This window comes from Balaenoptera borealis, assembly GCF_965194805.1.
Source record: "Balaenoptera borealis genome assembly, chromosome: 16".
Classification (NCBI taxonomy): domain Eukaryota; kingdom Metazoa; phylum Chordata; class Mammalia; order Artiodactyla; family Balaenopteridae; genus Balaenoptera; species Balaenoptera borealis.
The window spans coordinates 80287842-80315762 of NC_138872.1; the positions used below are offsets into that span (position 1 = coordinate 80287842).

At 51.9% G+C, this 27921-nt stretch overlaps 2 protein-coding genes across 6 annotated transcripts in view; both read left to right on the plus strand.

The window, feature by feature from the left end:
* Positions 1 to 1630: 1630 nt before the first annotated feature.
* ZP3 (zona pellucida glycoprotein 3) lies at positions 1631 to 9794 on the plus strand. The gene is made up of 8 exons (XM_082360315.1): positions 1631 to 2765; positions 4773 to 4895; positions 5606 to 5705; positions 5782 to 5959; positions 6055 to 6172; positions 8680 to 8771; positions 8908 to 9035; positions 9371 to 9794. The coding sequence occupies exons 1-8, from the start codon at positions 2457 to 2459 to the stop codon at positions 9586 to 9588; spliced, it is 1266 nt and encodes a 421-aa protein (XP_082216441.1). The 5' UTR covers positions 1631 to 2456; the 3' UTR covers positions 9589 to 9794.
* Positions 9795 to 19433: 9639 nt separating this feature from the next.
* DTX2 (deltex E3 ubiquitin ligase 2) overlaps positions 19434 to 27921 on the plus strand; it is a 34037-nt gene continuing 25549 nt past the window's right edge. The window contains exons 1-4 of one of the 5 annotated variants that reach the window (XM_082360589.1): positions 19458 to 19589; positions 20779 to 20943; positions 21086 to 21639; positions 23888 to 24044. Coding sequence is in view for 1 of the 5 variants with exons in the window: in XM_082360588.1 (XP_082216714.1) it covers positions 21615 to 21639 (25 nt within the window). In the remaining 4 variants the exon portion in view is untranslated. Of the gene's footprint in view, positions 19590 to 20778; positions 20944 to 21085; positions 21640 to 23887; positions 24045 to 27921 lie in introns of all 5 variants that reach the window. The other 4 variants (XM_082360588.1, XM_082360590.1, XM_082360586.1 and 1 more) reach the window with 4 other exon arrangements.

Sequence of the window (27921 nt, forward strand, 5' to 3'; positions counted from 1 at the left end):
AGTTCTCATCATTTTGCGAGCATTTTAAACTTTTTATTTATTTATTTTTTTAATTTTTGGCTGTATTGGGTCTTCGTTGCTGTGCGTGGGCTTTCTCTAGTTGCGGCGAGCGGGGGCTACCCTTCGTTGCGGTGTGAGGGCTTCTCATTGCGGGGGCTTCTCTTGCTGCGGAGCACGGGCTCTAGGCATGCGGGCTTCAGTAGTTGTGGCACACAGGCTCAGTAGCTGTGGCTCGCGGAGGGGGGGCTTAGTTGCTCCGAGGCATGTGGGATCTTCCCAGACCAGGAATCGAACCCATGTCCCCTGCATTGGCAGGCAGATCCTTAACCACTTTGTGGGCATTTTCTGGCATGACAAGATGTTCCAGATTCACCCTGTCTTTTCTGGCCCTAGCCCTGGAATCAGCCATTTCTCCAAGGAGAGCTGGGTCCTGCTTTTAAAGAGGAATAGTATTTAGAAACCACTATCTGGGCTTTCAAGAATTTTAAGGAAAATGCTCTGAGCTGGTGGCCCTGCTTCGGTGCATTCTGGCCACCAGGGGGTAGCACTTCTCAGAAAAATGTAAAAGACTCAGAATCCGGTCTGGGTTGGGTTCCTGCGGCCTGGACTGGCCATGCTCCCAGATGGAGGTGTCTCTAGTCCTCCTTCTGGACAAGGGGAACACACATGCTCACCACCACCCGGTGTGCGTCCAGACTCTCCCCCATCCTCACCCAGACTCCCCCTAGCGGTACATGCCTCACCCCCGCACCCCCCCCCCCCCCCCCCGCCACATATTTCTTCCTGTCTTTTTTTCCCTGAAGCCCTCTAAGGGGGGTTAACTCCAAGGCAGAGAGGGAGAGGGGCTGATGGATGTGAGGCTTCAGGGAGGCTCATCCCCAGCCCACCACAGCCAACCCACGGCTGTGGGTAACAAGTTCCGAGGGGCCCCTTCCCCCCTCTCTGGCTGGCTGTCCCTCAGGGGTCTCAGGCCACAGCTGGCTCCCTCCCTCTGGGCCTGCTGGGCAGGAAACCCAGGTGGGAGGGTTTCTGCTGCGGTAGGCCACCCAGGCGAGCTTGGAACCTGACCTCTCACTTGCTTCTCTCTGCTGGCTTCCTCCCCCCTCCCCCCTCCCCTCACCCGTGTCGATCAGGTCAAAGGAAGTTGTGCGGGCAATCTCTCCCCTGCATTTATTTATTTTCCTACAAGTAGATTATTTTAAAAAAACACCAAGGAAGTATAGTTAAGCAACTTAGATGTATGGTTCAATCACGTTAGAAGCAAGCATTTGCTAGAGAGTACACACTTCTGCCCCTGGGAATTCAATGCCATGAATATTTTTGTATTTTTTTTTTTTTTGTATTCTTTCTCCCCTCCTGAAGGAGTCTCACCCAGGCCTGGCACCGAGTAGGCCATGAGTACGGGCTGACCCTGTCTGTCAGTCCTTCTCCACCTTGTCCGCCAAGACTGGTGCAGTAGCCCCCTGACCCTTGTCTCCAGTCCTACCCCTCTCCAGCCAGAGCTCACCAGATCGCGCATCTGCTTCAGTACCCTTCTGTGGCATTCCCCGCCCCGCCCCCCAGAACAAAGTCCAGCATCTCAGCCCAGTGCCTTCACGATCCTGCCCCACCCACCTCCCCAGCCCCCTAAACTTCCACTCTTGCCCCCTGGGGACCTGAGGCTCCAGCATCTCTGAGTTCCTGGGGTTTTCCCCCAAGCCCACCCAGTGCCCCGTCTACAACTTTGTTCACACAGCTGCCTCTGCCTGAACCGCCCTTCCCTCCTACCTCCCATAAAGTTAAGCAGCGGCTCACAACATACCCTGGTCTCCTAATGATGCCTCCGTTTCTCTCCTCTGAAAAAGCTCCCATCTCTGATAAAATTCTCCTCATCCTTCAATCAAAGCCTTTCTCCTGGTCCCCCACAGAAATCCAGGATAGGTCTTAGCTCCCTCTCTAGGCAATGAGGGCAAGGCCTTGCAAAGGGTGGACCCATAGGGGTGGGAGTAGGGAAGGGGTGAGAAGTTATGACTGACCAGGCTGCCAGCCCAGCTTCTCAAACCTTAATGTGAATACAAATCACTTGGGGAGATAGCGAACAATCAGATCCTGACTCAGTCATCCTGGGCTGTGGCTGAGAGTCTGCATTTCTTTTTTGGGGGGGACCGTGCCACACGGCTTGCAGCGTCTTAGTTCCCCAGCTAGGGATCGAACCTGGCCCCCCTGCAGTGGAAGCGTGGGGTCCTAACCACTGGACAGCCAGGGAAGTCCCAGAGTCTGCATTTCTAACAAATTCCCAGGTGATGCTGATGCTGCAGGACCGGGAGCCACTTTGGGCAGCAGAGGCCTAGCCCGCTGGATTGGCTGCGGAAGGGAGGCCACTGGGAGCCCAGGTGTGAGTAACCATCATCCGGGGTATAAGACGGCAGGGTGGTGCCTGCCCAGGGGTTACCAGTGGGAGTGGCTTCGTCGGCATCATGCGGCTGAGCTATAGGCTCTTGGTCTGCTTTCTGCTCTGGGGAAGCCTGGAGCTGTGCAACCCCCAGCCCGTCTGGCATGATGAATCCCAACATCTCATGCCATCGAAGCCACCCGCCGTGATGGTGGAGTGTCAGGAGGATCAGCTGGTGGTTACTGTCAGCAAAGACCTTTTTGGCACCGGGAAGCTCATCAGGCCTGCAGACCTTACCCTGGGCCCTGACAACTGTGAGCCGCTGGTCTCTATGGACACCGATACCGTGGTCAGGTTTGAGGTTGGGCTGCATGCGTGTGGCAACAGTGTGCAGGTGAGGCTTGGGCCCCCTCGGCGGCCCCAGCTTCGGTGGGATGACATGGGAGGGGGCCGGTGATGGGGAATGTGGGTGCAGAGCCGGTATGAGGCGGGGCTGGGGTGAATTCCTTTCATTTGTGGGGTAGGGTGGGTGGAGCAGTTGAGGCCTGAAGCTGGGCCTCCGTGGCATGCGGATGTGGGGGAGTTCCTGCCTCTAGTTGCCTAAGCTGGGGAGGTGGGGTGGAGTCCAGAGGTGGCAGTGCACTTTGGGCCAGACTGGGCACCCCCGCTCCGATTCCTGAGGATTTATGAACCCCTGGAGGGCATCCAGGACAGATGTAGCCGATGTAGGGGAGGAGGGTGTGATAGGATCCCCTGCGGGTAGCCCAGCACTTGCGAGGGGCCCTAGAAATTTGTATGGAAGAGATGAACTTTGACACCTCAGAAAGCTCAGAAGTCATCACAGAAAAAAAACACACCAGAATTTTGGCATCCCTCATTCATGTTTAATGGCTTTGAAGCCTTGAACTAAAAGTGATGTTGAGGGATGGGGCAAAGGGCATCGTGTTCATCTGTGTTGAAGAGGCTCAAAGTGGGTCCCATAGGAGCAGTCTCAAGTAAGGGCGTTAAGTAGGAAGACGGCTGAGTAATATTCGGGCCAGACGCCTCCCAAGGAGAGGGGGGAGGGGCAGAGCCTCAGACTCCGAGGAGGGGCCTTTCAGCAAGGCAGGGCCGGACCGGGCCCAGCTGGTGCACGATTCCCTGGACCGACTTCTCCCGCTTAGAGAGCCTGTCCTCCCCTCTGTCGTGCCCTGCTGCCCACCTGGCCTTGGAGCACGATCAGCCCCCGGAGTTCTCCTCTGGGGCTCTGGTCTCAGTGTGGTGCCCGGGGCTGTCCTTGAAGCCTCCAGGGCCTTGTTTCCCTGGGGAGAGCGTGGGGAGGCCGGAGCTGCAGGAATTAAGGAATGATCCTAATTTAGTAACTCCCAACCTTGGGGCATTAGAATCACCTGGGGAGTGGTTAAAACTCCTGATTCCCACAGCCCACCTTAAATCGGAATGGAAGTGGGAACAGACATCAGTAGCTTTAAGATCCCCAGCTGACTCCACCGCGGAGCACAGCCTGATGACACCTCTCCCCAGGACAATCTGCCCAGTCTCGCCAGATGAGAATCACGTGGGGCCGGGGCGGCTTCCCGGGACGCCACCTGTGCCGGCTCTCGGGGCCCACACTCGGCTTAGTGATGCTCTGCTGTCCTGAAATTCTTTCCTTTTGAACAAGGAGCCCCACGTTTTCACTTTGCACTGGGCCCCACGAATATGCAGCCGCTCCACCTGGGGGCCTCGCTGACAGACAGTTAGGATTCACCCCTGAAGTTTGAGCGGGCCGAGGGCAGGGCCAGGCAGCCGTTCACTGCGGGGCTGGGGTCGGGGGGGCGGGGGCAGGTGCTGCAAACTGCCCCAGAAGCACCTGCTTGTGCTCTTCCGGCCTCAGGCAACCACTAAAAACCAGCTTCCCCTTCTGTGAAATGGGCTCTCGAGTCAGAGGGAGGGCGAGTTAGGTAGTAACTGCTGTGGCAGTGAGTTAAAATTCCTGGAAGTTTCTCGCCTCTTCTTGGAGGCTCTCTTGGCCTCAGGCCTCTCCTGGAAAAGGAAGTGGGGTGTGTGTGTGTGTGTGTGTGTGTGTGTGTGTGTGTGTGTGTGTGTTAGGGTGGGGGTGAGGGCAGCAGTCTGAGAAGGGAGCATACACCCCATGTCTCTGGTCATTGGGCTTTGCTTGGTGATGACACGGAGCTGATCCAGACTCCCTGCGGTGGTGTCACCGTTTTGGGGTGAAAAGATGTGCGAAGGGGGTGCCTGTCCAGGCTCTCCCACGGGTCAGCGGTAGAGCAGGCTTTGAGCCCAGGGCCTGTGTTCTCTCCACCTCCAGTGGCCGGCCCTCCTGCCCCTGGCCGGGGGGGGGGTGGGGGGGCGCATCAGGGCAGGTGATGCTGGGAGGGTTAACCCCTCCCCTTTCCCTCAGGTGACCGACGACGCCCTGGTGTACAGCACCTTCCTGTTCCATAACCCCCGCCCTGTGGGAAACCTGTCCATCCTGAGGACTAACCGCGCGGAGGTCCCCATCGAGTGCCGCTACCCCAGGTCCGTGTGGGATGGGCCTGTCGCTGCCTCTGGCGCAGAGGTCCCTCGGCAAGCACGTCAGCCTCCCGGCAGCATCTAGCTGCGAGGAGGGGAGGTGCTCGGGCTGTGGTCGCTGCCCTCGGTCCTGGTGCGAATGGAGGGCCTGATGCCTCTGCTCTGAGCCTCTGAAATTGGCCCGGGCCACAGCTGCCTCTTGGCGGAAGCTGCGAGGCTGCCCGGCCCCTGGCCCCCTCAGAGTTCAGAAGTGGTCTTTCAATAGCGCAGGGGTGGGTTCCAGGCTCTGACCTTGGCCATCACAACCTGCTCTCTCCCTCTGGCTTTCCCCCAGTGGCTGAGTGAGGGTGGGGAGGCCCCAGCATGAAGCATGTGCCTGTGAACTGGGGCATCGAGGTGGGAGGACAGGGCGACTGGTTTATAACTACAACACCTGGCCCTGTGCTGGGCGGAGTGCGAAGGCCTTGAACCCTGCCCGCCCATCTGGGAGGGGGGAGGGGAGATGGTGTTGATACCACGAGGAAACAAGGGATGAGGCATGTGTGGAAGGGCTTCCCAGAACAAGATCCTGGAGAGGGGGCCCTCGGACAGTGGGCAGACACATCTGGGCAGAGCCGTACACACCGCAGAGGAGGGCAGTGTGTCACTAGTAGGGGCTGCAGCCCAGGGACCTGGAGCCCCGGGCCAGGGGTGGACAGCTGCTGTTCTCTTCCCAGGCAGGGCAACGTGAGCAGCTGGGCCATCCTGCCCACCTGGGTGCCCTTCAGGACCACGATGTTCTCGGAGGAGAAGCTGGTTTTCTCTCTGCGCCTGATGGAGGGTGAGCAAGGAGTGCTGGGAGAGGGCAGCCAGCAGGGGGCGCTCTGGCAGGCCCTCACACTGGCCGTGCCTTGCAGAGAACTGGAGCGCCGAGAAGACGACGCCCACCTTCCAGCTGGGAGACAGAGCCCACCTCCAGGCCCAAGTCCACACCGGCAGCCATGTACCCCTGCGAGTGTTCGTGGACCACTGTGTGGCCACGCTGACACCGGACTGGAGCACCTCCCCTTATCACACCATCGTGGACTTCCACGGGTAAGGCTGGGCTACCTCTCTAGGGAACCCTTGTGCAACACGACCTGTGTCACCCTCCTCGATCTTTAACTGTGTTTCACTTGTTCTCTTTAAAGTTGTCTCGTGGACGGTCTCACCGATGCCTCATCTGCTTTCAAAACACCCAGACCCAGACCAGAGACCCTGCAGTTCACAGTGGATGTGTTCCATTTTGCTAATGACTCCAGAAACACGGTAATGGCTTAAGAGCCTTGAATAAGGGTGAATTCATAGGGTCAGGCTGACCAGGCTTACTAGCCGGTGTGGTCACTCACTAGCTGTCCCCTTAAGCAGTGATTTGATAGTTCTGCCCTATCCTAGTAACTTATCAAGTAGATAAAGCCATGGGCGCTAGTGAGATCTTTGGGAAGGCACAGGCCCTAAGAGACCGGTAGAAAATCCATGAAGGATGGAGAAATTCAGGGATCCTGGAAACAGAACAAACTAGGAGAATAGGAACGCAGGAGAACTAGCTGACAGCTCACAACGGACGAGCACCAACAATGCAGCGTCTGGTGACCAAGTCACTGACCTTGTCCTCACCAAGGTCAGCGGGGCCAGAACCCAGATGGGTTGAGTAAAGGACTTAATAAGAGCAGGTGTCAGCCTTCCTGGAGGCTTTCTAAAAGGGCAAGGGAAGCAGGTATGAACTTTTCATGCTAGGTAGCCTCTCGAACCTGATCATAGGCTAGACTTGTGACTTTTTGAAACCTGAGTGCATCAGCGTCACCTGGAGGGCTTGTTGAAAGAGACCACTGGGCCCCCCACCCAGGGTTTGGTTCAGCAGGTTTGGAGTGGAGCCTGAAATCTGCATTCCTAATAAGTTTCCAGGTTCTGGTGATGCCGCTGCTCTGGGGTCCACCCTTCGAGAACAACTAAGCTAGGAAGCTCAACTTGACACTAAGGGTGGCAGAGGGAGGAGGGAGCTAAAATGTGGACCCCTCGTGATGGCTGGGCAGGAAGCACAGGTAGAACTGGCCTCTAGCCAGAAAGTGCTGGTAGAATCTTCCAGACGAAAATCAAGAAGTTTTTAAACAAGTTTCCTGAGATAGGATTGGGAGGATGTGAAATTTGGAATAGCTGGTCAGGAAGGATTAGTGACTAAAGCAGGGGTTTTCAGCTCTGGCTCTGTACTCACCACCTAAGGATCATCAAAATACTGATACATCCCATATATTTTCATTTAACTGGAGTGGGGCCTGGCATCAACTTTTCCAGTTTCTTAAAGTCTTCAAAAGTGAAGCCAAAAGAATTTCACAGCAAACAGCTATGTACCTACCATCTAGGTTCTACCATTAGTATCTCACCATACCTAGCCACTAGTCTCTTTATTTAGAAATGCATCAAAAGCCATTTAAGCTCCCTGGCGCGTCTAATAAGCAGCTAGGTTTACAAACCGCCAAACCAGAGGCTTACGTGGCTGGCTGGCATTGAGGGATGAGCAGTGTGAATTTTTAGACTTCGCTGTTGCTACCTCACCTCACCCAGAAGTTCTGTCCAGAGAACAGATGTCATCTGCTACAGATGGTAGACAGACAGAAAGAAGGGCACAACTGAAGCTACTGGGAGATGTCCTGGAGCTTTCTGCTGGCAGGTCCTGGGTTGAATGGGGCTGGGGATAAAAGAAAATAGACTCGGGAAGGGTCCCGGTGCCCAGATCGGTGACCCTGTGGGTCCTAGGGTAGAAGATCCTGGTTGGGGTAGGGAGTCGACCTCAGAGGTGGTCCAGGAGTGAGGAAGGAGGGGATGAGGCTTCACACAGGTGGTGGCCATCAGCATGGGTGACTCTTGAGCCGGCATCTGCCTCTCCAGGGATGGGGTGGGGGTGACTAAGATCAGAGGACGATCCTATCAATGGAAGGCAGCCTTGAGCTCTCGCAGGGCTCTCCCTCAAAGGTGGGCGGGTGGCTTGGCTGATGGCAGCTATGGCACAAGGGAGAAAGCTAACGAGGAACCACCCTGGGATCCGAGGCCCCAGTTTAGCATCAGCAATATGTTCTGGGAAGAAGCTGAGGGTCAAAGCAGTTCCCTTCCTGGAATAGGAACACTTAGGGACCCGGAAGCCCTTCTCTGGTGAGGGGGCTGGGGTGTGTGTGCAGATGGAAGGCAGGCAGCCAGAAGTGCAACCTGGATGGTTCAAGTTTCCGAAACGGTTACCCTGCAGGCACACTTGGCCACTAGGTGGTGGCCGAGGTTTGTGGTTCTGCAGAAGGCTTTAGGAAAGGCGGTGGCACCTCGGTTTCTTTGCAGGATTTGGGGTGTGTGTGCATGTGTGTGTTGAGACCCTAAAGTATGAAGGGGGACCTCTGACTGTGGGAACCTCTCCCAAGAGGACGTAGGCTGACCTGAGCTCTGGTTTTGTCAAAATTCCCCCCACTCCAGCTGGTCGGGTGGGATTTTGGCCCCTTTGGATTTGATTTCCTGTCCCTGAGGTTCTGACTTAATGGGCCCAGGGGCTTAGGCATGCTAAGTGATTGGAAAAGTATGGGAAAGACCAGAGGAATAAAGATGATGGTTCCGATTTAGAGTCCAATTTGCGACTTGCTCTGAAGTTTGAGGCAAGTTAACCTCTGAGCCTGTACTATCCCATCTCTAAAGTGGGCTTCCCCTCCCCCTCAAGGGTTAAAGGTTATAGAAGAACTGGCTTACTAGTCACTGCACTGCCTAGAACTCCACCTCGTAACAGCTGCTCTTATTTCCAGATATATATCACCTGCCACCTGAAGGTCACTCCGGTTGACCGAGTCCCGGACCAAATAAGCAAGGCCTGTTCCTTCAGCAAGTCCTCCAATAGGTGAGGAGACCAGATTGGACGTGACTGGGGTAGCAAACTGGCCACGCTCCTGTTGATTCCCCCAAGGTGCCTACTGTCAGCAAACCGCTTCCTGCAGACTGCACAGCCATCTGACCCTTGTGTCTTTCCCTCTCAGATGGTCCCCGGTAGAAGGCCCTGTTGATATCTGTCGATGCTGTAACAAGGGGCGCTGTGGCGTATCGGGCCGTTCCAGGAGGCTGACCCACCTGGAGGGACAATCTGTTCCCCGCAGTCGCAGGCATGGTAGGTCTCCAGAGGGCCCCAGGGCTATTGCCCTCCCCTCCGTCTAGGGCACTGGATGTCACTCTAGGGCGACACTTGTTCCCCATTTAAGGCTGCTTACCCCTAGGGGGATGCCATTTCGGGGCTAAGTGGGAGAGGCCCCAAGCCCTCGCCCTGCTGTCGTCCGGGGCCATTCTGCAGTCATCCTGGAGTCATGACACATAATCAGGGGTGTGGGAGAATAATGCAGCTGTTAGAATTAAACCTACTGGTCTAGAACCCACTGAGCAACCCCAAACCCCTAACCTGACTCCTGTGTAGGGACTAGGGTGACCCTTGGATGTCTTGTCTTTCAGTGACAGAAGAAGCAGATGTCACAGTGGGGCCACTGATCTTCCTGGGGAAGACTAGCGACCACGGTGTGGAAGGGTCCACCTCCTCTCCCCCCTCGGTGATGCTGGGCTTAGGCCTGGCCACTGTGGTGTCCCTGACTCTGGCCACCATCGTCCTGGGTTTCACGGGGAGGCGTCGGGCTGCTTCCCACCCTGTGTGCCCTGCGTCTGCTTCCCAATAAAAGAAGAAAGTGGCCTCTGGGGTGTGGCACAGTAACTAGATGGGGGTGAATTGGGAGGGGCTGTGTAGGGGCGGAGGGTCAACTGTAACAGGGTCACGGGTTCAAGCAGCGAAATCGAAGTACCGTTGTGTCTTTAGCAAGTCTGTGTATAGAGAGGGTAGGGCTTCCTCAGGCCTTCCTCAGACCAGGGCTTGTCTTCCCAGGGCAAGTATAATCCCACATCTCCAAGGAGGCCAAGATGAGAAGTGTTGGGGGCTAAAGTAGGGTGGGCCCTGCCAGCCCTGCTTCTAGGGGGGCAGAGGGTCCTGGCTCTGGGCCCTATGGATCTGATGCCAGGGCTGGGGGCAGGGAGGAAAGGACTTCTAGTCGCCTTCCCTAACGGCAGCAGGCAGGAAGCCACGTGTCCATGTGCTAGAAGCCCAAAGGCCAGAGGTGATGGTCTAGGGCAGTGGGACCTGAAGTCGCTGTAGGGGAGCCCTTCTGGGGGGTGAGTGTCATGGCCAAGTCACCAGCTGTGGGTGCTTCAGGGCTTCCTGTGACCGAGGGGAGCTGCCTCTCGACCTCCCCCACTTTCATCACTCCCCCCCCAGAAGCTGCTGTGCTCCCCCAGGCCCTGGCCACAGCCTCTGGGAGTGCTCAGCAAGGGAATGGTGCCCCGGTGGTGCCCAGGAAGCTTGTGGCCCCTCTCCAGGGAGTGGTCGTGCTCCCGCTGTTGAGGGCTGTGATGTCCCCACCATCGGCTGGCCCTTAGCTGCCCAACCTCACCACCAGCTGCGACTCATTCTCACTGGGTGAAGATCTCCTTCACCGTGGAATCCCAGCTTTGCTAGTCACCTGCTGTGAGCCTGGGCATCTTCGGGGGCAAAACGGGGCTGGTACCTGCTGGGCAGGGCTGTTAGGCATAAACTGATTGGAGTCAAATGGCACTTAAATACATTCAGAGCAAGATCTGTGTGATTCTGGGCCTCAGAAGTACAGGAAGGCCTAGGTCCTTGCCCCTCCAAGCATGGTTTTGTGAACACCGTTGGGCATCACCTGGGGATTTGTGGGAAAGGCAGAGTTTGGGGCCCCATCCCAGACCTAAGAATCTGCATCTCAACAAAATCCCCAACTGATTCAGGTGTGTGAAGTACTCTGGGCCAGGAGAGTTCCATCAAGAAGGAATCCTGTCCCCCGCCCCCATCAGGTGTGCTGTACAGGAGTAAAAGGCTCGGGGGTAGAAGGGGTGGGCTTCCTGGAGGTGGTGATCCTGGAGCAAATCCTCAAAGAACGAGCAGGTCCTAGCTGGGCAAAATGGGGGAGGTGGGTGTGGAGGGAGGAGAGGATGGCGAGAACCTGTGGCTGTAGGAATGGAGGGCCTGGATGTCCAGTAAGGGGGAGAGTGGAGAGGCTGGCCACGTAGGGCTGATAACATGAAAAAGAGCCACTGAAAGGCTGAGTGCCATGGATGGGCCGTCCCTGTCAGGGAGATTGACCGAGCAGCAGAGTAAAACCTGGAGGCTGACAGAAAGCCAGCCTGCCTCCCTGCCACGGCCGGGCTGGCAGGTCACTTCATCTGTAAGATGGGACTGTCTGAAGACTGAGTAACAGAGCACTTGGTGGAATCCTGGGTCACGCAGCAGGAGCCCTGGGCCAGATGGCCTGTCTCACATCCCACCCAGCTCCACCCCTGCCTGAGCCCGTTTCCTCCTGCTAAGAATCATCCTGTTCCAGATGGGGGCATTCTCGACTTCAGGATTATGGTAAGGATTCATGTGACACTTGGAATGCAGCGTGTGTTCAGAGCTGGTCTCCAAGCAAAGGCTACTCCCAGGACCCCCTGGGAGACGGTCCTCGCTGCGACCTCCCACCTGTTACTTGCCCTCATGGTCCTGGGTGTTGCAACATCTTGGGAACTCATTTCTCATTCAACTTCTGCTGTCCTCAGAGGAAGTGGCTGCGTCTGGTGTGGGGAGGAAGTGTGCCGAGGACGTAACCTCAAGTGTCAGCCCCAGCTAGTTCCGGGAGGTAGGTGCCCTCAGCTTGGGTGCAGAGGCCACCTCCAGCAGTAATGTCAGAGGACCCTGCCTTCCCGCCTCAAGGTGGAGCTTCCGTGGGAAAGGGAGGAAGATGGCAGGCCCATTGCTCAGGCCGCCTCTTTGCCGGGCATTTGGGGAAAGTCCCTATTATATCCTGGGGAAACTCGGTGAATCAACACTTTGAGTGTTTAAAACTGCACCCAGAGTCACATAGCACATCCTGTGGGCTCCAAGTGCACCTGTTCGCTCTCTTGGGAAACCCCACACTCGACCCACCTGGACCAGGTTGCAGCTCCAGCCTATGGGTGTGCCCCCACGGTAAAAAGTTTAAAAAATAAGACAACTTAATCTTAAAATTTTGCCTTCCTGATAGCCAGGGGTAAAAAGGGAGATATGAGCTATGTTAAAGAACAATGAAAAAAAAATCATCCTACAAATATAAAATTAAAATGTGTCAGAGATCTTGTTTGAACTCATTCATTGAGGGAAACTGCAAGATGGAAAAAACTGGTTCAAAGGAGAATCCAAAAAACAGATTTACAAAGGCGATCAGGAATGCAGACATGAATTTGCTGATAGAGGCAAAACTGGCTTTCAAAGACAGAAATCAATTGCATCTCTATGGGTAAGAGTTATTTGCATTACTATTGGTTTTGTAAAATACCTTAGTCAAAGACTAGGAAAGGCACAGACTCTTATAGAATCAGATACCTAGGTGTTCTCTAACACCCTTCCATATTAACTTTTTGCCCATTTCAAGGTCTTTTACAATTTTTCCTGACAGGTGTGAGACTTATCAGGTATTTTTATCAATGGATTCTGAGCAGCTCCTAGGGGCTAATGGAAGTTTCCAGGGGGAGGTTGGATATCACCAGAAAGATAACACTGTGTCTCCCAAGGGACCACCTGCCCTCAGCCTTCAGGTTAGGACACCTTGCTTGTCCACACACCACAACTGATCCCTTCTCTTGAGCAACTCAAGATTCCAAATGAGTGTTAAAAATAAAGTTCAACTGAGTAAATTTAAAGATCGTATTGGCTTCATTCCACGATTCATGAGTTCGGCAGCATTCCATCTAGCAAATAGAAAGGAGCTCCAAAGAGCTGTACAAAGTGAAAGGCTTTTATAGGCAGAAGGGGGTGGGAAAAGGAAGTTTCTAGCAAAGAATGGATTATTGTTTCAGGCAAAGTCACCTTCCTATGGGGGACAGAAAGGGTCTATGGTGCGAATTCCTTCACTAGTGCTGGCCAGGTAATTCCAGATTGACTGGTTAAAGGTTACTTTCCTGGGAGAGGCTGAAACTGCAATTAGGTAATAAGTCTTGGTTTGCTGACATGCGGCTTAGCACAACTGACTCCATTTTGGGCCTGATCTCCGGTGGCCTCGGCCTTGCAGCGGCTTGAAGCAGGGTTTCAGTTCCTGGCCAGTGATTGAGGTCGGGTCACGGCAGTGAGAGCACCAAATCCTAGCCCCTAGACCAGCAGTCAGTGACAAGGCCCTGGCCCGTCAGCTGCGTAGAAATGAATTTCCACATAGAGATGGAAAGTAGTGAAGCAAGTAAAGTGTTTATTAGGAGAAAAAAGCATACACGTGGATAGACACACGGGTGGGCTCAGAGAGAGAGTCACACACTCGTGGCAGTTTGAATCACTCTTATGGGGCACTTTTTCCGGGTTTCCTTTGACCAATCATGTTGCTTTACCTGGTTCTGAGTCCATATTTGGTATATCTCAGCGTCCTCCCCTGTGTGCGTGTGTATCTCTTAGCCAAGATGGATTCCAGCGAAGAGGCCTATGGGTAGTTGACGTCACTTACTATGAGGTGGCGCCCCCTCCCTTTTTGACCTCCAAGGAGCCTTTCTGTGCATGTGTAGTCAGGGAGGTCTCCTTGACTTCAAGAATAAGGAATATGTGGTCTATTATCTCTTATCTGGGCAGGACCCAGCCTCCTCCATCATCCTGCTTTATGGAGTTTCTGTCCACAGGGGAGAAACTGTTCCGCTTGGGGCCCATCTATCTCCCGCCTCAGGCTTGTTGTCCTTTTTTTTTTTAACACCAGAGTGCCGGAGCATTAATTTACAATAAGAACAATAACTGTGGGGTGGAGGCTAGAGGTCAAGTGGGATTGCTTAGATTTAAAACAAACTTCTCCAATGAATTAACTGTGAGTTTACATCAGTTATTTCAGACCGGCAGCAAGGGAACTAGCAAGAAGGATAAACCAGTTCATCAAATTGTGCTCCCAGGGACTGGGAATTACATACGATGGTGCTTTCAGGTGAGACTGCTTCCCTCCTCAGGGCTGCAAAACCACTGCGCTTTTATTGGCTGTGTAGGTCACACCTGGGTCCTGAGCGAGGCCATCGCCCAGAGATGCCAGGTGCTGTCAATTAATCAGAAATAATGAGCAAGGCAGCTGTGGCTTCTAATCAGACAAGCCCTGCAGAGCGTCAGACAGAGGCCCATTAGCTGAGAAACCAAGCAGCAAAATTCTGCCTTTCCGAGCAAAACATCAGAAAGTGCTCGAGCCCCTCAGTGGTGTCGCTGGGCTCCAGTGTCTCGCCTTTTCCCAGGTTTACGTTGATCTTTTCTTGCTCCAGCGTGAGCCAGGGGCTGGTTCCAAGATTGGAACCTTTGGAAGCAGTAAACCCTGACACCTGGAGTGGAATTGAAGAACTTTATTTTTTAATCTAAGTTCCTTTGGCCACCACCACTCCGCCTTCTATGGCCACTTCTTTCCTGGGCCACATCATTCATTCTCAGTTGCTTGGGAGCCCTCAAGGCCCGTGGGTGGCACAAATGCTAGCCTGTGAGACCTTAAAAAAAAAAAGTCTTCCTGGGACTTTCCTGGTGGCACAGTGGCTAGGACTCTGTGCTCCCAATACAGGGGGCCCGGGTTCAATCCCTGGTCAGGGAACTAGATCCCACATGCATGCCGCAACTAAGAATTCACATGCCACAACTAAGGAAACTGCCTGCTGCAACTAAGACCCAGTGCAACCAAATAAATAAACATTAAAAAAAAAAAAGAGTTCTCAGCACAAGGAAAATTAAAAAAAAAAAAAGTCTTCCCTTCTGGGCAGATGATTTAGGACAGAGCCTCCGCCTGGGATGTTTCAGCTCCCACAGGCATACCTAACCTACTCTACTGTGTGTATGTGTTGGGGGGCATTCTCATATTTTTGTGATAGAAAAAATTAGCATGAATGCATACTAAATAAAATAAAAATCCTCAGCTCATCCCTTACCTTCTTGGAGCATCTTAGGTTTCCTCTCAGAAAATGTCTATGCCTCCAAGCCTGTGTGTGCATTTAAAACACACACACGTACCCCAGTGTTCACTGTAGCACTATTTACAATAGCCAGGACATGGACGCAACCTAAATGTCCATTGACTGAGGAATGGATAAAGAAGATGTGGTACATATACACAATGGAATATTACTGAGCCATAAAAAGAATGAAATAATGCCATTTGCAGCAACATGGATGGACCTAGAGATTGTCATACTGAGTGAAGTAAGTCAGACAGAGAAAGACAAATATCATATGATATCTCATATGTGGAATCTAAAAATGGTACAAATGGACTTATTTACAAAACACAGAGTCACAGATGTAGAAAACAAACTTCTGGTTACCAAGGGGGAAGTGGGGGGAGGGATAAACTGGGAGATTGGGATTGGGAGAGTGGGATATGTACACTACCATATATAAGATAGATGACTAATAAGGACCTACTGTATAGCACAGGGAACTCTACTCAATACTCAGTAATGATCTACATGGGAAAAGAATCTAAAAAAAGTGGATATATGTATATATATATAACTGATTCACTTTGCTGTACAACTGAAACTAACACAACATTGTAAATCAACTATAGTCCAATAAAAATCAAAATGCACACACACACACACAAAAGTGCCCATTCTACTCTAACCCTCTGCTCTGGAAGTTCCTTTTTTACTTAACAATAGATCTTGGCTACCAGTTGCATCAGCACCTGTGAGTCTTCCTCATTCTTTCTACCTAGCGTTCCAGGGTTATTTAACCAGCCCAGTTCTGCTATGTGTATTGGCTTAAAGTTCAGTTTGCAAGTGGCCAATCCAGTTTCCCTCATTTCCAGCTTCCTGAGGGACATCCTGCTGCAGCCTCAGAACACAGCACACTCACTCTCTCCTGCCTAAAACTTCAAAGTCCCTGTCCCCCATTCTCCCTCTTGCTGTTGTCCTATTTAGCTTCTTTTCACGACCAGAACTCTTTACTTTTCCCCAAATAAAAATAGTCTTTCTTTTCAGGTTATAAAAATGGAAACTATTCACTGGGACACAGTGAAATGCTACAGGAAAAGTACAAAGAAAGTGACTATCACCTGTTACTCCCGCCCTTTGGGTGTCACCGTGTTGGCTAGCGTCTTCCCAAGGGCACATGGCCACGGGCATCCTTACGTAAGTGGCATCATTCCACACGTGTGGATTTATCCTCTGCCACCCCCTTCAATCTCCTCCTCCCATGTGTGGAACACAAAGATTGCTCTTGGAACAGCTGCCTATGCTTCCAGACTGCATTCCTAACCTCCATGACCTCAGCTCCTGCCTCTCAATGGAAGCCACTGTGCGGTCACCAATGGCCTTCCTGTCCCTAAGTCAGAAGTTTGGGAACTTTCTGGACGTCAGCCGGTTGACTGAAAAATGAGGGAGCCCAAGACTGGGAGGGAGGAACCCTGGGTTCTGGGATGGGCTCCCCACCAGGGGACCAGCTGGTTGGGCCTCTCAGAGTGTCTGTCACCACTGAGCTCCCCCTTCGTGGAACCCTCCCCTTGGTTCTCTGCCATCATGCTCACCTGGTGTCCCCCGGTCCAGCCTGTTCCCCAGATACTTCTGCTTCTCATCTGTCCTTCAAAAGTCAGCATTCCTCAGCCCTGGACTGACCTTTGCGCCTCTTCTGTGATCTTCCCAGGTGATCTCAATTTCATCGCCTGTGACTCCAAAATCCCCATCTCTAGCCCAGATCTCTCCAGAGCCTCATACCTGGCTGTTCGACCCCGCCCCCTACCTCACACTCAATGCGTGAGGTTGACTGACTGACCTCCCCACTTTTCTAGCATGCTCTACCTCATGGGAGGACACTCCCATGCACCCAGTCTTCCAGACCGTGTCCTACTTCCTGCCCCTGTGGAACTTCTCCGCCTCAGCCTTCCCCCTGGTCTCCCACACTGGTTCTCAACCTTGAGCCCCTGAGACTTCCCCAGAGCTCCAACAGTCTGGGTTTAGAGGTCCTCCCCTCTCTAGAGCCTAGGTTCCAAAACCTTCCCAGCCAGCCTCTCACCATTGTTCTATCCGTTTGGGTGTCTACGTGTGTGTGCAGTGGGGTTTTGGACAAACACTCCAGTGTTTCACTGAGGAAAAAGGAAACACTTAAGAAAATATCTTTTGGGTGTTGAAAGGCTTTCCTAACGCTTCAGACCATTTCATCTGCATCCCCACCTTTCCTGCAGTGAGGCCAGCCATATGGGGGTGCTCAAGTCTGGAGTCAGACACTACCTCGATTTAAAGACCAGCTCTCATGGCTTCCCTGGTGGTTCAGTGGTTAAGAATCCGCCTGCCAATGCAGGGGACACGGGTTCAAGCTCTGGTCCAGGAAGATCCCACATGCTGCAGAGCAACTAAGCCCGTGCGCCACAACTACTGAGCCTCCACTCTAGAGTCCATGAGCCACAACTACTGAGCCCTCGTGCCACAACTACTGAAGCCTGCGCGCCTAGAGCCTGTGCTCTGCAACAAGAGAAGCCACCACAATGAGAAGCCTGCGCACCGCAATGAAGAGTAGCCCCCGCTCGCCGCAACTAGAGAAAGCCCGGGCGCAGTAACGAAGACCCAACGCAGCCAAAAATAAATAAATAAATAAATAAATTTATTTTAAAAAAAAAGACCAGCTCTCAGCTGTCAACTATGTGACCTTGGACACATTGCTTAAGTTCTGTGCCTCAGTGTCCTCATCTTTTTATTTTTATGTTATTTATTTATTTTTTTGGCTGTGCTGCATGGCATGTGGGATCTTAGTTCCCGGACCAGGGATCGAACCCAGGCCCCCTGCAGTGAAAGCTTGGAGTCTTAACTACTGGACTTCCAGGGAAGTCCTCAGTGTCCTCATCTTTAAAATGGGAGTAATGAGGGAAGCACCTACTAGGTGATTTAGACATGTTGTTAATCATTATGGCTGAGAAAACTGAGGCTCTGAGAGGGGAAGGGAAGTGGTCCCATCCTAATCTGTAGCCACGGCGGGCATCTAGTATAAATCACAGGTAAAACGCTACCCTTTGTTTCTCAATGGAGAGCTGGCTCTGGGCATAATTAGAAGAACCTGACTTTGATGCCTCCCCAGACTCAAAGCCTATGTCCTCTAAGTCAGCTCCGGGTGGTAAGGGGTCCCAGCCTAGGGTACAAGAAACTGGGCCTGCTGCAGTTGTTCCTTCTCTTCCTTCACTAGCTTTTGATGGGTTACTCCCCCTCCCTCCTCCTCTATAAAATAAAGTGTTTGAATTGAATGTTGGGGGAGGGCTCTTTCCCCATCTCCAGCAATCTGAATCTTCCTCAAATCCCTGTTAAAGTATGAGTGACATTAGATTATGTAAGGATATTCAACTAGAGTCCAAGATTCAGAGGACTCTGAATCCCCTGGAACTGTATGCAAAATGTGTGTGTATACACATGTGTGAACACATCTGAGCATTTTTCTGGGAATAGCTTTCTTTAGCTTTCTACAGGAGGTCTATGATCCCAAAAGATTAGTCACCAGTCTGGTTTAGGCCTCATCACCTTCGACCTGGACAACAGTCTCCAGACTGGTCTCCCCACTCCTTTCTCTATCCTCCACCCGCCACAAGGGTATCCTTCTAAAATGCAATGCCTACTCTCATTCCCCTGCTTAATCTTCAATTGACTCCAGGGGCCTAAATTTCTTGCATGACATATAGAGTCCATCATAATCTTACCCAGACATTTCCCCATATCCTGCCACACCTTAATCCATTTTCTCTATCCTCACGCCGTCCATGTACCCTCTGCCTTGGCCACACAGAACATTTCCCTGCTTCCTGAATACGTCAGGCACTTTCACATCACTCATCCTTTGCAAGGGATTCCCTGTATTCCACCTGGCAAACCCCTATACAGGCTTCAAAATCCAATTCAGATGTCACCTCCTTTGCGATGTCTTCCTGACCTCCCTCCCACCGCATTAGGCACCGCCTTCTATGCTCTCACTCCTTTATCACATTTATCCTACTAGATTGTAGGTGTGTGGTTTTTTAATTTAATTTTTTATTATCTATCTATCTATCTATCTATCTATCTATGGCTGCGTTGGGTCTTCGTTGCTGTGCGCGGGCTTTCTCTAGTTGCGGCGAGCGGGGGCTACTCTTCATTGTGGTGCGCGGGCTTCTCATTGCGGTGGCTTCTCTTGCTGTGGAGCATGGGCTCTAGGCGTGCGGGCTTCAGTAGTTGTGGCACGCAGGCTCAGTAGCTGTGGCTCCCGGCCTCTGGATCACAGGCTTAGTAGTTGTAGCGACGGCTTAGTTGCTCCGTGGCATGTGGGATCTTCCTGCACCAGGGCTCGTACCCGTGTCCCCTGCATTGTCAGGCGGATTCTTAACCACTGCGCCATCAGGGGAGTCCTGTAGTTGTGTGTCTAAGTGTCTGTCTCCCCAGCTAGACACGAAGCTCTCTCGGGAATACATACCCCTAAACAGGTGCACGTCGAGTTCGGCCCGGCCCCCCGCTGTTCCGCTGGAACTACGTTTCCCAGAAGGCCCAGCGTCCTGGGCATGCGCACTGGGACGCAAGGAAGCGACGCTGTTTCACACTGGCTGCCTCTTCGTTAGTCTGGGAGGCAGAGCCGGAGCCGTGCCCAGGCCCAGCGGGGGCCGCAGCCTGAGCCCGGCGGTGTCCTCCGCCTGCCCCCTCGCCCTCCTCAGCCTCGGTGAGAGGGGCGGACAGGCCACCTGCTCGTCGCCAGGGCTGGGGTCCCGGGGACGCGGGGGAGACCAAGCCGATCTGGGACCGGAAGGGGGCGGGCGTGGGCGCGAGGGAAGGTTGGGCCGGGCCGGAGAAGAGCCACGGGGTGACGGGGCGGGGGGGGGTGGATTGTGGGGATCGGCCTTCGGGTAGATGTCCCGGAGGAGGGAGTTGGGGGAATTGGGAGACGCTGGGAGCTTAGGACCGGACCTGGTGGGAGGGTGAACGCCGGGGTGGAAGCCGAAGGGCTAGCAGGGGGAGGGGCGCAGACACAGAGTTTGGTCCGTCTGTGGGAGTGTACCCTTTCCCACAGGACTTGGAGGAGACGGTGGTGATAATGCCACCGGCTGCCCTAGTTAGCGCTTGGGTTCTGCTGGGGTCTGCCTCCCGGTGGACGGCTCACTGGAGCCAGGGGCTGTACTTAGGGGAGTTTGCCTCCTTAGTCTAACTCCTAACTCGCCTCATGTAGGGTCTCCCTTCCAGGAAGTGCCTATTTCCTGGGACCCTGGGTCATTTTCGTGAGGAGGGCATAATGTATATGCTGTGAAGAGGATTTAGGAGGCTTTTTTTTTTCCCCCTGAAACTATCCTTTCTCAGCCAGCTGCTGTCCCCCACACTGGTTCCTCTTCCCTAAGTGCCAGTAGCAGTGGAAATAGTTCGTGCAGAGACGCTTGGACCCTTAAGAAACTCAAAATATTTCTGCATGCTATCCTAGCTCCTCTAGAGTTGTAGAAGGTGGTCTTTCTGGTAGCCAAAATCAGGCTTTGCTTAAACCATCAGTATGACTATAGCTAGGCTTCTTGTTCATTTGCCATGTGACCTTGGCCAAACTTTTTCCCTCTCTGGTGTGTTGATTTCCTGGATACCTACACTGCAGACTGGCTTACGAAGTCCTTTCAGGCCTTTCTGTGGAAGGGCTTAGGGTGTGTTTGTTTGTGGTTTTTGTTGTTGTTGTTGTTTTTAGCCATCCCCTTGGTTATTGAGTGGGCAGAGGGAGACCACTGTACATTCTGCTCTGCCCAGGCTGTTGGAAAATGAATCTGGTGGTTTCCAGTCCCCAGCCACAGCACACAGACCGGTCATCTGTGCATTCGTTTTCACTAACTGCTGTTTCTCAATTTAAAACCTGATCATCTTCTTCCTTGTTGGCAAAGGTGCCTTGGAATTTGTGTTGCTGAGTCAGCAAGCCTTTCAGATTTGCCCGGTTTTTGTTGTTGGCATTTTATAACAGGATGGGAACTCAAACAAGTCATTCCTCCTAAGGATCTGGTCTCTCCATCAAGAAGGCACAGTTTGTGCCAGCTCTCCAGAGAGAAAAGGTGAGAGCCATGGGGACTTTACATTGCTGCCTTCCCAATCTGGTTTTCAGTAGAGAAAGTGGGCACTGGGGAGGGTGGAATTTGAGGTCCCCAGGATGAAAGTGAGCCCTGGGAGTTGATTGTTGATTGCCAACTGTCTCAGATAAATTCAGGTGGCTTCCTGCCAGCAGCTTCTCCTGTTTAACCAGTCTTAGAAGATGCTTTCCGCCTTCAGACGTGCTTTATGGGATGAAGGACACGAGTCACGGTTTCTGCATTTGAACTGGAAATTTTAGTTTCTTTTGTTACTTGAACCTTTACTGGATGCCTCCTTTTTGTCAAGCCCCATGCTCAGTGCTGGGAGTACGGTGACCAGGCACAAAAGCTCTGTCTTCCAGGAGCTCATTGTTTGGTAGAAAAGATAAACAAACCATAGACAGTGACAAGGTGTTGTCAGTGTGATACATGTTGAGGAGTGGATAATCACAGGGCGGAGCCCACACCACCCTTGCCCAGGAGGGAAGGTCCAGAAGCCTCCAGAAGATGATAGCTAAGGTTGTGAAGAAGGAGTAGGACCCAGGAAGTAGGGGGCAGAGCCTGGCAGAGGAGTCAGTATATGCAAAGTCGTGAAGAAACCTGGCATGTCTGGGTCACCGTAAGCAGCTCAATGTGGCTGAAGCGACAGCGTGTGGATGCGGGGCCGAGAAGCCTGGAAAGGTAGGCAGGGGGCTGAGCGGGGGCTTTTGTGGGTCATGCCAGGGCTCAGGGGAACAGAAGGATTTTAGTAGAATTCCAGGAAGGGCTTTTTTTTTTTTTTTTTTGCCGTGCCGCTCGGCATGTGGGATCTTAGTTCCCCGAACAGGGATCGAACCTGAGCCCCCTGCATTGGAAGCTCGGAGTCTTAACCACTGGACCACCAGGGAAGTCCGAGGATGGGCATTTTAAGTGAGCACCCTGGCTAGAAAGCGTGGAATGGATAAGATTATTCTCTTTGTGACTGTTTCCGTACACCACTGCCAGCTTCTGGTAGGGGGAGGTAGACAGGGGAGTTTGCCCTCTGGCTGCTCCTGGTCTTGTGGAAGAGAGAGAACTGTAGAGGACAGAGAGAATGCCGTGGAAGTTGGTAAGAGGGGATTTTTCTTTCAAGTGGGCACATCCCAGCATCCTGGAGGTGTTTAAATGGGGCCTTGAAAGTGTGGGTCAGCTGAGGATGGGTGGCCAAGTGGGTGGGATTCCGGGTAAAGTCGAGGCACAGAGTTGGGGAAACTGGCGGTATATGGGGTAGCAGTTCATCACTTACGCTCTTTAGGAGGGATCGGGGAGGGGAAGGTGTAGATGGAGGAGGGTATTGAAGAGAGATGCGCTGGCAGCTACTGTTGATAGGAAGGGACCAGACTGTGATGGGCGTTCAGCGTCAGCCCAGGGAACGTGAACATTATTTCTAGAGCTCTAGGGGAGGTGCGGAAGAGAGAGGGTCAGAACTGTATCGGGAAGCTCAACCTCGCACCTGTCTCTGGGGTGGACGAGGAGAGACAGGAGTTGGAGAAGCCAGTTGGCAGAGAGTGCTTGTCAAGGTGAGAGGCAGAAAGGTGCCAACCAGATGCTAGCAGTGGGGTCTGAGGAGGCGAGGAGAGGGCAAGCCAGGGCAGCCGCTGGGCTGTGGGGGAGAAGGCGGAGGAGGGCCAGCGCAGAGCCAGGGAATCCAGGAGGAGAGGGGCGTTAGCAAGGAAGGTGAGTTTGGCTTCAGACATGTCGAAGGTACCGAAGAGGCCGACAGGAATGGGGCCACGGGTGAGGGAGGAGCGTCCCTCATTCATTGCACACACGCTTAGGAAGTTGTGTGCCCGGGCTTGTGCTTGGCACTTGGAGTACAGAGAATTAAACAGTCCCTTCTGTGTGTTTGTTTTAATTTTCACCTCAGGTAAACAGAGAACTAGATTAATACACACTGATCACCGTTCACGCCCGGCTTGCTTTCACTTGTTTCCAAAGTTATTTTTAATGTGTCGTAAGTTCCTGCATTTCAGCCATCCACAATAAAAGCCAGGATCTTGAAACAAAATACACATCCAATCATTTGATCTTTCTTCCCATTCCCATCCTGAGATAACCATTATCCCCTCACTTTCATTTTTATGTAGTTTTATGGTACCTGTGTATTCCTAAGGCACTTAAAAAAATATCGCTACAGTTTGTCCATAGTATTGCATGTCATCTGGTTCATTTGTCTTGAATATTGAATAATATTCCATGGTGTGGACAAATCACAGTTTATGCGTCTGACCTTCCGTTGATGGGTACCTGCTCGTTTCCAGTTTTGCTGTCACGAGCGGACTGCTCTGAACATTTCCGTACATGTTTTCTGTTGCACATATGCAAGAGGTTTTCTTGGGTATGAGCTGAGGGGTGGTATTTTGCTGGGTCATAGGGTGAATAAATGTCCAACTTTCATAGTTGTTACTAGACTTTTTCTGAAGTGGTTGTACGAGTTTTCACTCCACCAGCAGCAGAATGTAGGCCTTCCACTTGCTCCACACTCTTGCCAACACTTGATATAGGCCGACTTTTTTTTTATTTCTGCCAATGGAATGGGTATAAAATGGGATCTTTGGGATCTTGATTTCTGTGTCCCTGAGCCCTGATGTCGAACATCTCTTCATAAGTTTATTGGCATGTGCGTTTCCTGTAAATTATATGTTCACTCTTTTGTAATTTTTCTGTGGGGTTCCTGGCGCTTTAAAAAGAAAATTGACTTGTAGGAGTTCTTTATATATCCTTGATTTTAATCCTTCATGCTTACTGTGAGTATCTTTTTCCAGCTTGTAACTCTCTGCTTTCTTTGAGGCATGTTTTGTTGAACAACCATTCTTAATTTTAACACAGTGAAATGTATCTTTTCGTGTATAGTCAGCGTGCTGTGCCTGGTTGGAAAAATCTTTTCCTGACCATAATCCTTGCCTTTTAGGAGTCCGTGCCCTAGTGGAGGGGACAAGTAGATAATTGCACTCAGATGTCACATGGACATTGGTGGTTAGAAGAGGCCACTTCTCTGTGCAGGGCAGGAGTGGATGTAGGACAAATTTCACCGGGCAGAGAGTCTCAGGCTGGGAATTAAGAATTGAGTAAGTGGACACGTGGGATGGGTGCTCTTGGTGAGGGGTGAGGGGTACGAAACAGCCTGGCGGGTTCTGGGCTCTCACTGGAGCTGCTGATGGCTGGAGCAGAGGGCTTAAGGGACTCAGGCAGGACATCTGAAGACAGGTCTGGATGCTCTGCGTGCGTGGGATTATTGAAGCCGTGGGAGCAGAGGAGAGGGTCACGGGGGAGGGGGGAGAGGAGAGAGGTAGGCCAGGGCCCAGTTGCCTGATCCAAGGAAAGGTGTGGCTCTGGGAAGCAGGTTGGGGTTCCCTGGGGGTGGCCCTCACCACATGCTCGCTGCCGTGCTGTTGGATGCTGTATTTCACCCTCAGGTGCTGGGCAAAGACTGACGTGTCTACAGAGGGCAGGCATGTCATAGGGGAGGCTGGCCAGAGGCATAAGCACTCTCCCACTTTTCAATAGAGAAACAGGTTCAAAGAAGTATTTCTCAACTATAGGTCGGTGGGACCACAGTGAGGTCAGCAAACCGTGGCTCGTGGGCCAAATCCAGCCCACAGCCTCTTTTTGTTAATAAAGTTTTATTGGGACACAACCACGCCAGTTAGTTTATGTGTGGCCTATGGCTGTTTTCACACTACAGTGGTGGAGTTGTGTAGTTGCAACAGACACCCAGAGTCCTACAAAGCCTAAAATATGTACCTTCCGGCCCTTTATAGGAAAAGTTTGCCGGCTCTGCCCTGGGGAGTTGCGGTAACTGTGGTAACCTGGAGAGTAGTACCAGCCACCGCGGTGGTGCAGCTCATTGTTGCTGGCTGCACAATGAATCTGGGTCAGGCCTGCAAATGTTGCCAGCTTTTCTGGTTTTCAAGAGAAGCTAGAAATCTGGATTTTTTTTTTTTTTTTAAATGGTGGATATTCCAGTTTTTAAACATTGGCTCAATTTGTAAAAACTAAAAACTGTGTAGTAGGTCAAGCAGACACATCTGGCAGGCCGACTTGTCCACATCAACTTATCCCTCTGCAAACTGATCTGGGTTTGCTTATACCTGTGGCTTCTCAGGCAAGTTGTTTATCTTTTGCCTCACTTTTCTCATCTATAAAATGGAGATGATACCCTTTGCTCAGGAATGTGAGGATTAAACGAGAACACTTATAAGATACTTAGCACAGTGCCTGGTCCATAGTAAGCTCTTGGTTGGTGGCCACTGGTGTGATTATGGCCACTGTGCCTGCCACTGCTTCCTCTGCTTCCCCGTTCTGGCCCCAGGGTAGGCTCTGACGACCTGTGGGTGGTCAGGTTGCTCCTGGCAAAGAAGGAGAAGCAGGTTCTTGGTGCTGGTGGAGGAGGTTGCCCACTGGGGAATTGTTGGTCGCCAGGGCCTGCCCCCTGGCCACTGTGTGGCTTTCTGAACCCCGTTTGGGACGTTCTGCTCTGACCTGCCTCTGGAGGGCCCTAGGCAGGCACCAGCCAGGAGAGGAGTTGTCATTTCCCTTCTAGCGGCCCCACGTGCAAGGGACGAATCATGTGTAGTCCCTACCATCTCTCAGAAGCCTAGTCAGGTCTGGGTGGCACCGGCTTAAGCCATCTCTTTTCTAGACAAAAGCCCTACCTTGCAGCGCTCCCCTGTTGTAATAGTTTGGGCACCTGGATGGTGTGTTTTTTGCACTTTCTTGGAACTCAGGGGTGGGACATGTGTCTCTTGGCAAGGAGGTGCCGTGGTACTTTGACAGGCCTGTTAGTGAAACTCCACTGGGACGGGAGCAGCCGTCTGAAGTAATGATGGTAAGTGACAGTGGTGGGGTTTGTTTCATATTTACAATCTTTTGAAAGTGGTGGGCATTGTAGAGATTTGTTTCTGAAAACAAAAGTAATAGTTTCCCACTTTAGAAAATGTGAAAAGTTCAGATATATAAGGAAGTTGAACAAAAGGTCTCTAATAGTTTCTGCACTCAAAGGCAGCCGTTGTTAGCATTTTGGTACGTTTCTACTGAGTTTTCTCTCTGCTTCTCTTTTACCGAGTTAAAATAGTGCTGTGGGGAATATCTTTATGTTGAAGTTTTTCTCTCATCTCCTTTGATAGATTTTTTAATGATTGGGTCAAAGCAAGTGAACATTTTTAAACCCCTTGATACATATTACCAAACTGTTTTCTGGAAAGGGTTTATCCGTCCCAGAAGTACGACATCTCAGTGTACTCTTGCCAGCACTGAGTATTGAAATTATTTTTACTGCTTTGACAGGCAAAAAAATAATAGGTCATTGCTTTAAATTTGTATTAAAAACAACATGTCTAGCAAAGTAGAACATTGCTTTGGTGTGTTTGTGTGCAGTATTGGACTTTCCCATCTCCGTGGGAAGGCTTTCTGACAGTGCCCGGGTGGCCGGCTGCCCCGTAACAAGTCTTTGAAGGTCATGCTCTGCTTACGGGTCATGTGCACCATGTCAGCTGGTGGGGTGTGGAGTTGCAGGCCCATGCTTCTTGGAAAGCACCCGAAAGAGACACAGCATGGAAATAGGGTTTGAAGTCCACCCGGTCTCACTGGTCTCCACTCCGTGCCCCTCAGAACGCCTCTGTCCCGCACAACAGCTTCCTGGACCTCTCAGGAAGTAGGAATGGAGGGCAGCCCCTGTGTCAATAAGAGCACCCCACTTTTCTGCGTTTTACATATCGATGGGCAGCGTACGGTCACATTTGGAAAGGGGTTCTGCTGCTTATAAGAGGCTGGAAAACCCATCCAACCGCCTAAGCAGTGGAGCCCAGGAAAGGGGATGTGACTGTCCCAAGGTCACCGTGTGTGGAGCCAAGAGTGAACTGCCCAGCTCAGGCTTGGGCCAGGCCACTGTGTATTTCGGTGGGCTTTGAGGGGAGGAAACGGGTCCTCACATGTTGGCAAATTGACAGTCGCCCACTCTGGGCACCAGTTTAAAAACCACGCTCGGGGCCTTCTTCCCGGAGGCCGCAACTGTAAGGGGATCCATTTGTGTGGTTTCCCCTACCCAGAGGCCCACAATCAGGCAGGATGAGTTTCACTCAGATTCCTGCGTCATCTCAGGTCTTGTTCTAAAGCTTTTGTAAATCCCCCGGGAATAGAAAGACTCTTGGACACATGCACCTTTTCTCCTTTATGTGAAACCCCTCTCTGGTAGGACAGCAGCGTCCCTTTGTGCCTTGGAGCCGTGGGGCTGTGCGCAGGCGTTTGTGGCTAAATCTGACAAGAGAATGCAAGAGAAGGCAGGATGGTTTTTCTCGTGGTCAAAGTTGTTGATACATTTTTTTAAAGATAACTTCGGTCGGATCATAATAAGTAACGTGATCACTGTAGAACATTTGCCAGTACAGAAAGAGGTAAAGAATAAATATCCCATAACTCCATCACTCCTAGTTAAGTGTCAGAGTTGTTCCTTCCCGCCTTTTAAAAATCAGCTTATATAAGAACCTCGTGTCACAGACTGGCCGTCTGACCTTGAGTAAATTCTTAATTGCTTTTGGCCTCGGTTCTCACGTCTGTAAAATGGGGATAATCTCTACCTTCAGGGGCAGTTGAGGGTTGAGAGAGCTGGACGGCAAGAGCACCGGACAGAGTGCGTACCACATAGTAGGTGCTCAGTAAATGGCACACCCACCCGCTTGAGAGCGTATAGTGTATATGGTTACATATGTGGTATTTTTAATTTGTCAGCAGCATTATTCTAGGTCTGAAAGCCTTTTAAAAACATTTTTCAAGACTCGTATTCCATGATTGGGGTGTACCATAATTTATTTAAGAATTCCCTTATTCCATTATCATGAAGTGTTTAGGTTGCCCCCAGACTAAGGCTGTTTTCCCATGGCCAATTAGAATAATAACAATTTTCATAATTAAGAACACCCTAAATAGCCCCATCATTAGGAGCCGAAA

Coding starts and splice junctions, on each gene's coding strand:
- ZP3 (XM_082360315.1), top strand. CDS start 2,457: ATGCGGCTGAGCTATAGGCTCTTGGTCTGCTTTCTGCTCTGGGGAAGC. Junction 2,766..4,772: donor CGTGTGGCAACAGTGTGCAG/GTGAGGCTTGGG, acceptor CCTTTCCCTCAG/GTGACCGACGACGCCCTGGT. Junction 8,772..8,907: donor TTCAGCAAGTCCTCCAATAG/GTGAGGAGACCA, acceptor TTTCCCTCTCAG/ATGGTCCCCGGTAGAAGGCC.